General features: G+C 37.3%; 2 protein-coding genes and 1 long non-coding RNA gene across 6 annotated transcripts in view; 1 reads left to right on the forward strand and 2 right to left on the reverse strand.

The window, feature by feature from the left end:
- Positions 1-435: 435 nt before the first annotated feature.
- LOC111488994 (pentatricopeptide repeat-containing protein At3g02330, mitochondrial) lies at positions 436-3,474 on the reverse strand. Its single transcript, XM_023136983.1, has one exon. The coding sequence runs from the start codon at positions 3,385-3,387 to the stop codon at positions 727-729; it is 2,661 nt and encodes an 886-aa protein (XP_022992751.1). The 5' UTR covers positions 3,388-3,474; the 3' UTR covers positions 436-726.
- A 300-nt stretch (positions 3,475-3,774) lies between these two features.
- On the forward strand, positions 3,775-7,709 carry LOC111488995. Of its 4 annotated transcripts, none has more exons than XM_023136985.1 (2): positions 3,775-5,079; positions 7,373-7,709. In XM_023136985.1, exons 1-2 carry the CDS (start codon positions 3,806-3,808, stop codon positions 7,410-7,412), a joined length of 1,314 nt encoding a protein of 437 aa, XP_022992753.1. In that variant the 5' UTR covers positions 3,775-3,805; the 3' UTR covers positions 7,413-7,709. The 4 variants fall into 4 exon arrangements, with proteins under 4 accessions (XP_022992753.1, XP_022992754.1, XP_022992752.1 ...); XM_023136986.1 differs by lacking the exon at positions 7,373-7,709 and adding an exon at positions 6,903-7,001; XM_023136984.1 differs by lacking the exon at positions 7,373-7,709 and adding an exon at positions 5,189-5,453.
- A 730-nt stretch (positions 7,710-8,439) lies between these two features.
- The window catches only part of LOC111488997, an 8,225-nt gene continuing 5,392 nt past the window's right edge, over positions 8,440-11,272 (reverse strand). The window contains exon 2 of the long non-coding RNA XR_002719308.1: positions 8,440-8,844. This is a non-coding gene — a long non-coding RNA (uncharacterized LOC111488997). The remainder of the gene's footprint in view (positions 8,845-11,272) is intronic.

The following is an 11,272-nucleotide window of genomic DNA, read 5'->3' on the forward strand; positions in this document are numbered from 1 at the left end:
GGGTATATACATCATTCTTGGACACAACACTAACAAATGCATCCTCCGTTCATGAGTTGAAATGAATGAACTAAACTCGAGACTCGATGCATGATCCTGTTCTAGTCACCATTAATTTTCTGTATGATTTCACGGGATTTAGTCAATTGTTTTAATCAAAGGATATCGCTATGAAGTAGAAATCTATGGTATCAAAGAATTTTCACTCGTTATTTATTTTATGGAATAAGTTAATCAACTTTTGGCATCTTATTGAGCAATAACGGTAATATTGTTCCTCCATTGATCAAGATTTTTTATTTTTGGGAAGTAACATGATCATGATCATCGAATAAGAAATCCATAAGTTACTCAAAGTCACAAAATCTCAAACTTATTGAGATTTTCTTAAATTAAAAAACTTAAAAAATTAAAAAGAGAAAAACTACTACACACTGCATTTGAACTCGATGGCCTCAAATTAAACAATAAAGAATTAACATTGAATTTTATATCAACTATTTTGGTTTGGGTTAATGCACAATAGTACGCAAGGTTACCATCAAGAGTTTGTAAGAAGCCCAGCTAGTTCATCCTATCATTTGTTTGGGAGCTCATAACTCCATTGTGCATGTGGGATTGTTTGTGCCAATACTTCAAGAGTCTTCTTTCCACCTAAAGAAAAAAAATACTTCTGATGTCCTAGTTAACAATCCAATCCAATGCCCATCATTCTCAACACTGACACTAAGAAAAGCCGTAGGATTTGACCTCCCGATGCCCATTTTCTTCAATCCCTTCAACCTGTATGGTGCCTGTATCAGGCGCATACCCAGCTCTTCTCATATCACAAATCAGCACATCAAGCAGCTCGTAGATCTGTTTGCATTTTGGATGTGCTTTCTCACAAACAAGAAATGTATGCACTTCATCCTTAACCTCAATCCAGCTGCAACCTGGCTCCTTTTTCAAATTGTGATATCTCATTGTTTGTCTCATCTTTGAAACTTGTTGCCACATGCCTGCATCAGCATAGATATTTGATAGAAGGGTGTAAGCAGCCGAGTCTTCTGGCTCCAATTGCAAAAGTGAACCAGCTGCCTTCTCTGCAACTTCTACATTCCCCTGGATTTTGCAGATGCTAAGCAGAGTTCTCCATATAATTGCATCTGCTTCAAATGGCATGTCCTGTATGAGCTTTAATGCCTCCTCTACTTGGCCTGATCTCCCTAGAATATCCACCATACACGAGTAGTGCTCGAGTTGGGGGTCTAAACCATAGATACTTGCCATTTTGTGAAAATAACATTGGCCCTTCTCAGCATTTCCCACATGTGAACAAGCTCGAAGAACCGAAACAAAAGTTGCATGGTTTGGTTTCATATTCTCAAGGAGCATATGTTCAAAAATCTCAAGGGCCTCTTCCCCTAGACCGTGGTGAGCACATCCACAGATCATGGCATTCCATGTGACAGAATCCCTCTTGGGAGCTTTCTGAAACATAAGTAGAGAATCGTGCATATTTCCACATTTTGAGTACATGTCAACAAGAGTGCTTGTAATATACACATCTGATTGCAATTCCAGCTTGATAATTTGTGCATGGATTTGCTTTCCCAGTCCAACAGTAGCCAAGTTAGCACAGGCGTCCAGAACGGTTGCATAAGTAAAATTGTCAGGTTCTACACCCATTTCCAACAAATGAGAGAAAAATCTTTGTGAATCTTCACTTTTCTTTTGAAGTGAAAATCCTGAAATGATTGCATTCCATGAGACCATTGTTTGTTCTTCCAGCCGGTAATGGATCTTTTCTGCCTCTTCCATCATTCCACATTTGCAGTACATATCAACGAGGGCACTTCCTACAAACATGTCCAGACCCATTCCAGATTTGATAATTCTTCCATGAACCTCCATGCCAGTGTTGAAAGCTTGCTGACCTGCACAAGCTTTTAAAACACTGCCATATGTGAACTCATCAGGTTCCATCTTTGTACGTAGCATTGTAGCAAAATGTGAGAGCGTTTCCCGGTCGCTTTCATTCTGTTCACAAGCTGTAATGATAGCATTCCAAGACACCGCATCCCTTATTTCCATTTCATCAAACATGCAAGAAGCTTCAACTAAGGCTCCACATTTGCCATACATATCCAGTATGGCATTTGCAACACAGATATTTGATGAAAAATTAGACTTAATGGCTAATCCATGTAGCTGAACCCCCTCAGAGAGCACTTTGATCACTGCAGCTGCACTCAATGCACCAGAAAGAGATATTTCATCAAAAATGAAACCAGTCTTCTGCAACTGAAGAAATAGCTTTAAAGCTTGAAACCCTTGCTGATTTCGAGCATACCCGATTATCATGGCGTTGTAAGATTGCAAGTTATGGCCTGGTAACAAGCTAAACAGCTTGTGGGCATCAGACATGTTGTCACACTTAGCATACATATCCATAGTAGCAGTTCCTACAACAACGTCAGATCCAAAGTCAGCCTTCAATGCATGGCAATGCAACTGAGTACCTAATCTAGATGCAGATAATCCTGCACAAGACCTGAAGACACTAGCATAAGTAGATTGACTCACCCCAATTCCCCTTCTCTGCATCTCTTTGAATAGTTTAAGGCCCCTAATCAACTGATCATTTTGAACACAGCCTGCAATTGCAGCACTCCATGAAATCCAATTCTTATCTGGCAATTCAGAGAAAACACTAAGTGAATCCTCTAGTTTGTTACACTTGGCATACATATCTACTAGAGCACTTCCTGTCACAACATCATAATCAAAACCCATTTGGACTGCAATACCATGAATCTGACTTCCCAGAACGTGGTCTTCCAACATGGAGCAGACTTTTAAAGAAACCGCCAGGGTAGTTTGGTCTAACAAAACTCCCATTTCTCTCATTTTCAAAAAGACAGCAATTGACTTATGTATGTCACCATTTTGCAAGTACCCAGAAATCAAAGAATTCCATGAAACCACATCACCATGATGAGGCATGGAATCAAACAACGCCTGCGCAACTTCCATCATTCCACCCCCTGCGCAGCCAAAAATCATGGTGTTCCAAGACACAATGTCCCTCTGCGGCATTTTCTCAAACACCTTAAATGCATACTCCAGAACGCAACATTTAACATACAATTGAATTAAACAATTAGTTACAAAGACAGTGGGCTCAAACCCAGATAGAATCATGTGAGCATGAGCTTCTTTTCCTGGTTTCAGAGCTCTCCGGTTCGAGCATTCCTGAAAAATATGAGAGAAAGTCTTCCTGGTGGGTGGGATTGCTTGGGTCGCAGTGAAAGTTGAAGCTGCACATAATTGCAGAAACTTGCTCGACGTTTCCAATGGGAGATATAAAGTTCTTACAGACCAAAAGCGAGAAAGAAAAGCCATCAACAATGGTACTCATGCTTTGGCGGGCCTTGGACGTTTGAACTTAGGCTTCACTTGCCTCTGCCATGGAGCTGTGCCCGCACATTTGCAAGCGGCACTACTTAATAAAACAAATAGAAATCTTATATTATATCTTTAAATTATACGTATAAATATATATATATATATATATATTATATATAGTAGTATTTTTAAAAAATTTTAAAATGTTAAAATGTATTAATTAAAAGTGATTTTAAAAAAAATTAAGATATTAATGCAACTTCTGAAGGTATGTTTAATAAAAAAATCTTTTTTTTTTCCTTAAAAAATAATAAACAAATAAATTTCTGAATTTGAGTTTATTGAGAATGGAAAGAAGGGATATAAAACGGTGACTTGGTCAAAATCCTCGAACGTCATTTCCCCCAAAATTTCTATGGATTTTCTCTCAATTCCTAAACTTAATCTTCAACCTAACGTGGCTCTTCCTGATCAAACCCACTCCGATTCTCCTTCTCCGGTGCCGTCTGTCCCATCCCTCCGCCGCGACGATCTCCCCAACACCATGGATTTCAACCCCTTTGCCACCATCTCCTCCATCGTCACATCTGCCGACGATTCCTTCCCTTTCGACACCGATTGGTTTTCCGACGCGGATTCCGAGTCCGAGCGTGATGTTAGTTGCTTCGTGACTGATCTTTTTGAGAATCGTCGCTTCACCGATCATTTGCACGCTTTCAGCGATTACGATCGAGGTCTGGATTCTGGGCCAGACCCATTTACGCATTCTGCTAACGACTTGGGCATTTCGGGATTTGAAGATACCGGTGAGATTGAATCTCACTATATTGAGGAGCTGTGGTCGGCTTTCGCTATGGAATCTGATAGCCGGGTTTCGGAGGTGGATGTGAGCATGCCAGTTGCGGATTCGACTACTAGTGGCCTTCGGATTGTTGATGTGGATTCGGACTCGGAGTCTGATAACGGGATGATTGGTGCTCTGCAACTCGTGACAGGGGATGATGGCGAGAATGATGCTAATTGGGTTGAAAATCCGAATCCTCTCTCGGATAGCTTCAGCTTTTGTTTTCAGGGCCAGAGGATTCCGTACGAGGATTTTGAATGGGAGGAGGTCGAGGAACGGGTGGACGAAAGGGATAATTTGAGCGCAGTGGTAGATGGAGCTGAGGAATTGTCTCTTGCATCGGGTTTTTCCAACGAAGAAGAATCGGGTGAAGAAGCGGGTCGATGGGAAATCCTATTGGTAATGAACAATATCGTAAGGAATACGAACTGGGAACGGGATAACGATGCTGAGGCGTACATAGCGGACCAGGATGATTACATGTATGCAGGAGAATACGATACCCTTTTTGGACAATTCGTTGAAAATGAGAATGCTTTGAAGGGTAGTCCTCCAGCGGCCAAGAGTTCTGTGGAGAACCTTCCTCTGGTTGAGTTAAAAACAGAGAATCTGCTGACAGAGGAACTCGTTGCCTGTGCCGTTTGTAAGGATAAATTTTCAATGGAGGAAAAGGTGAGGAAGCTCCCCTGTGCTCACTATTACCATGATGATTGCATTCTGCCGTGGCTGAATATTCGAAACACATGTCCTGTTTGTCGATATGAGTTGCCAACCGATGATCCAGATTATGAGCGCAGGAAGAGTCAGAGGGCGGGTGGTGGCCTGCAAACGGATTTGCGGGTCAGGTACAATTTTGAACTAATAGCTTAACATTAGTCCAATCTGTGAAATGCAACCTGTGAATAGCGTCACTTTTAGATGAAGAAAGTTGGTTACGATATTGCATTTGTAAAGGTTTTGGGGTAAGATTTCTTTTAAAAGTTTTCCTCCCGGAACAACTAGCATTGCTGTTGATACGCTCAAATTGTCTTCACAGGTATCCATTGTTATTCAAATGCTTGGTAAGTTTTAGTCGCTAATAGTAGGGGGAAACTATACTATCTTACCTTGTTGAATTCAATTTAGGAATTATAAAGTTTGAGACAAAGCATACTAAGTGCTGAGCTTTGAAACTGTTTACTTGTGATGTATTAAATTTGTATATTTATATGCTTGGGTATCCGTTGGTAAACTTGTTAAAATAGGAAACTCCTGGCGTAAACTTTTGTGTGGCGCAATTGCTTGATTTTGGGTCAAAATAATTCTTGTAAGTTTGCTTAATAGGCGTGGGAAGGATGATGCTTCTGTCCTCGTGTTCTGGTTATTAATACTTACTCATCCGGTTATTGGACATAGAAATCTTAGTGGATATGCTTTGGCCTTTTGATTTTGTTTGGGAGTGTTTTCTCTCCTAATAGCTTAAGATTAGTCCAATTTGTGAAGTGCTTTGTCAAATAAAATCATTTTCACGGTGCTTGGCTACGTGTGAAAATTTTGTTTATGTATGAAGAAACGTTTAGTGGACACTTCTAATCATTCATGATATTGGTTCAGAATCGGGATTCTATTAAATGAAATCTTCTTTTTTGAGAAAAGAAGTATCTCAGCAAGGTTTGGGTAGGGATTTTTTTAACTTAGATTTTTAAATAGTAAGTTATCTACTCCATCCGACTAGGTCAAGTTAGGTAATTTTCCTTACATCTCTCCCCTGAGCCCAGGTATCATATACGCCCCCAAGAAAAAGAGCTTTGAATACTAGAAAAAAAGCACCTATACCTAACAAAATTGAGTGACTGCCCAAAAGGGTAGTCATTTTATTTCTACAAGAATGATTATTAAGTGGTGTGGTGTGGATCATACATTTTTTTTCTTTGGAATTATTTTAGGTTTTTTGTTTAAAATAATTTTATAGGAGCATTTCTTTTATCAAACAATCTTCCGAAGTCACAGACTTCTGAATTCTGGTGTTAGCTATTGTTACATTTACTTGGGTGTTATCTTATTCTTCCCTTCTTTGAAATCTCTCAGAAATTGTCTTATGAAATATTATTCTGGTGTTTTTTAGTTTCTTATGAGTTGAATCTCGGATAACTTGAGCAGTAGATACATTGATCGTCATTTACTTTTATGCCTTATCATAATATCCATTGATTAATTGATGTAGCTACTAAAAAAAGCCTGCATTTCCTTCATGATCTATATGATGTTTGCTGCTTCTCGAACACGATATAGACTATGACATTAACCCGATGAGTTGTGTGCCTGTATTTCTTTCATGGTTTGTATGCTGTTTGCTGCTGCTAGAATGCAATATAGACTACGACATTAAACTGAGGGTGTGTTGTGCCTGCATTTCCTTCATGGTCTATCTGATGTTTTCTGCTACTAGAACGCGATATAGGTTGAGTTGTGCCTGCATTTCATTCATGGTCTATATGATGTTTGCTGCTGCCAGAATACGATAAAGACTGACATTTAAGGATGAGCTGTAGTAACAACTTCCATGATTTATCCTCATGTTCTGGATCAGGATTATTCTCTCTTCTCACTTGTGATTTGTGAATCTGTGATTGGTACTTTTGTTATTATCGTTGAGAACCATATTTGTTACCATATTCTTCTTATCCAGGTTCCCCTTCCACCCAAGTTTTGATTGAATGATTCATTCGGTTCAGTGAAACTCTTTCTTCTGAATTGGAAATTGGATTTGAAATTATTGTAGTGTTTACTACGCCTCTGCAATTTTGCCCTTTCTGATAAAGGTTGGTTTGAAGTATTCTTTCCAGGCTTAAGATGCTGAACATATGTGATATTTGTAGCTGTGTTGGTTATGGAGTTGTTTGCTATAGTTTTTTTCCTCTGTTTTTTGATTTTTATAATAATTTTTTGTTTTAAACATATAAAAAGTTGTCATGAGATGATTAATCATGAGAGGTACATAGAGAGGCCTTAACTATGCCTAAGAAACTCATTAAATATAGATATATTACATTAACAAAGTTTGATGATTATGGACAAAATTTTCAAAATGTTTTTATTATTACTTGTCTCAACATTGAAGAATCTTTCTTTTATCCTTTTTATCTCTCGACTTCTAGGGATGGACATGGCAACTATGGAAAAGCTATGCTCGTGTTGACATATGTGCATTATAGAAAGTAAACGTATGAATGTGCAAAACGAAACTATTATATGCACTTGCTTGAAGAGGATAGTCCAACTCTAGAATTCACTTTGCATTCGTAGGTAAATTTTCAAGTAGATTTAACTAGTTAGCTTTATCTTTTGCATCTCCTTATAGCTTCTTGCCTATGATTCTTGTCTCATTATGCATCTCTTTATAGCTTCTTGCCTATAATTCTTGTCTCACTGGAGGAGAGTGCAAGAGTGCAAGGGCTGTGTAATGATCACCAATAAAGATTTTTTCACACTTTTATCATAGAGCAGAAATATTTCGTGATTGTAGTGACACGATTAGACTTGAATTAGGTTTGGGAAACTAAAAAGCATGAAAAGGGATTTAATGAAGGTAGTTGCTTTAATAACTTTAGGAAATTCAATATATGCTTAACGCACGAAAGAGAGAATCTACCAAAGCGACTTTGATGTTAAATCCCAAAGACTTGAAAGAAATGTTTCCAAGCCAAGCTAGACCATAATTAATATCGAAGTGTAATACCTTGTAGTTCTTAAATGGTAGATTGAATTGAATTGCATTACGTCATTTATGGGTCTGTAATCTCAAAGACTAAGGACTAAAATGGAGTATTATTGAAATCTCATGTCAATGAGAGAATTATGCCTCTGAAGGATTGCTTATTAGCATGGGCAAGGAAGAGAAGAAGAAGAAAGAAAAAAGTAGGGCAATATGATGAGTGGTAGCTATCTTGTCAAAAGGTTGCCTAATATTATTGTGGTTATCCTCAAATTATGATAGTGGATTAGGATTTTAATCCAAATTTTGGTGAGCCAAAAAGAAGGCTCAAGTGATTGTCTTAATCCAAATTAAAAATGCACTACCACTCCCTTAACTCCCTTAACGGCACTTCTTAGCATCATATTCTCGTACATTTAAAAATTATATAAAGTTCAAGATGTTACCCAATGAGTTAATCTATTCGTGTGTATAATTGAAGTAAGAAAACGATAGGCATAGAAAAGCAACATAATGGTTCAATCTCATGAAACATCAATTATTCAAAGGAAGTAAATTGAGACCTCAATGTGCTTAAAGTTTGATGTCTCTCATTTTAACTCGGGTATGAGTAGAGCCAACCCTGCCCAAAGAACTATTAAGGACAAGTCCTTCCATTGCTAATAACCATCGAAAGACTATAGTTATACACAAGAGTCACCTAGAAGTACAATATGTGATGTATGTAAAGTAAAGGAGAAGAAGAAAACTTATCTTCGAAGAGTCGATGATTTCTTTCTTTCTAAAGATTTCACATCTTCGAAAATCTTTTCCTTTCTACTAAAAGGTCAGCCATCGAGTATTTTCGAGAACCAATCGTCCACCCTTTTTGAAAAGTACTTAGACTCCTTGAACGCTATTAATATGAAAGAACATCCTTTTACCACAAAGAATAGTGAATGAAAATGTGCTCAAATATTTCTTTCATTAATGAGAAATAACACAAGACAACATTTTTATTATAGTCACGAAATGAAAGTATTTCAAAACTTTTGTAACACAAAACTATTATCATGTCATAAATAATTCAAATCTTTATCCACCAATAATTTTCTCATATCCTTTTTCGAAGTAGACGCGAAAAAGGAAATAAAAGGATGGCGCAAAGGAAATGGTATAAAAGAGAAAAAAAAAGAAGAAAAACTATTTGAATGATGAACACTATTGGATGAACACGAAGGAATAGAAAGAAAACCAAGAAAACAAGCATCTAAAATAGGACAAACACTATAAAGATGTTTTGGGCATTTTCCTCTCTCTCTGCCCAAAAAAATCACCAAATTATAGAACCCAAAAAAGGCTCCAATAATGTACATTTTGGAGCTCTATCCAATACTTTATAGGACACCCACCACAAGAATTTGAATCGAGGGAAAGAGCATCACCAAATACCATTCAACAAAAACATATATTGAGGTTGCTTTAATGGGGTTCATTGAAAAGCTACCCATTCATTCATTCATTCATTTATTTGTTTATTTTTGCAATCTCTCTAATAAATTCTTCCTTCTTTTAAAAAAAGGAAAGCCTGAATTGACAAGAGGAGCAATAGGAGGGGTAGGATGCAGGGGATGGTGGCACTAACCCATGCGCACTTTGACCCACAACTTGTCATCTATCATCCCCTGTCTCTCTTCATTTTTCTTTTTGGCTTTTTTCTTCTTTTTCTTCCTTTGCTCACTCCATCATCCTTCCTAACACAATTGTCTTTCCCCATCAAATTATTTTCACTTTTGAATATAATGGATCAGTCCAAGTACTTTTTAAAAAAACATATATTATTCTATACGATATTCATTCTTTTAAGTTTTAAGCTATAGAGGAAAGAAAAGGAAAGAAGATCGGTCAAATTTCCGCCTATGTCATTTGATGTTTGCTTTTGATGAAATAAAAATCTCCTTATTGGGTCGCTCATTTTGGTATGGGATTTTAGGTATCATACCATATTATACGTTTAGGATAATTGGTTCTTTGTATAACTCTTAAGTTAAGCGGTTGAGCATATGTTTGATATGTTGAGTGACTCACTTGTTCAAGCTACTAGTTTGGTAATTCGGTATGCGTCTTCACAATTATAAGTTCCTAAAGAATCCACAAACTTGTACTTCTATAATCTATTCCTTTTTACACTACAAATCCATAATTTAAGCCGAACATCTAACAAAATATCATGGCAAGTTTGAGAAGTGCTTCTAATGGACGAAAACAATTTTCATCTTACCAAGTCATCTTAATCACACCCTCAATCAAAATATGATATTGAGTAGCAATAGTAGTTGTTCATTAGGAACTATTCTCTCCTTTACTTTGAAGTTTGTACAAAAATTCCTAAGGTCGTTCAAAAGGACAAAGGAAACAATAATATTGTTTAGTAACACTCTACAACCCCTTAATATTAGAGGAAAAATGGAACCTAAGAAACCTTGTCCGAAAGGGGCCCTCGTGTTTTATACTGGCTGGAAGTTTGATCCCTGCCAGTTCACGATCATCATGGGATATATAACATATTCATATGATGTACACTACAAGTACATACATTGCAGAAAGACTGAACCAACTGTGAAGTTTCTGATACTATTGGACAGGAAACATGCTGAAATCTGTACCTTTCCCACATATCTACTAACAGCTTCCCACCCAAATCTCAGACACACTCACAGCTGAGTGAGGGAGAGAAAAAAGACAAAGAAAGAGAAATGGTCAAAATGTTTCTAATGACAATGTTGACTAAGCAGTCCACTCAATCAGACAAGGGCCTCAAGTGTGGGGAAGCAGTATTTTTTGTTTTTCAAGTTCTCTTTTCTTCGGTAAAGATTATGGTATTACATGAATCAGAGAAAAGCTCTTTATTGAATGGAAGACTAACTTTCAAAGCAAGTATACAATTGCTTGCAAGTGTGGCTGTTCCCTCCACCAATCAGACAAGATTTTCCACTCTGAAAGTAACTTTTTACCTTACTGACTGAGTGTGGTTAGGACCTCAGCTACACTCTATGTCTTTTAGCAGCTAGTAAAATGTGATCCCCAGCTCCACCAACAAGCTAAGATTTGACCAGATTTTAAAAATAACATGCTTGATTGAAGCAATTTTACACGGTTGGCCATTAATTTTTTTAGCAGCTCAACATCGTGCAACTCTTGCACCTAGTATCCCTTTCCCGGACGACAGAAACTTGACAGTGATTGAACAACAAGACTAAGAAATAATGAACTAAGGTTAAAGTTTGAGTTAATCTTATTTACCAAAAACCATCTAAGTCAACAATATCATTTTGCAAAAAAAAAAAAAAAAAAAAAAAAATTTA

Source organism: Cucurbita maxima, unplaced genomic scaffold (assembly GCF_002738345.1).
Source record: "Cucurbita maxima cultivar Rimu unplaced genomic scaffold, Cmax_1.0 Cma_Scf00014, whole genome shotgun sequence".
Taxonomy (NCBI): domain Eukaryota; kingdom Viridiplantae; phylum Streptophyta; class Magnoliopsida; order Cucurbitales; family Cucurbitaceae; genus Cucurbita; species Cucurbita maxima.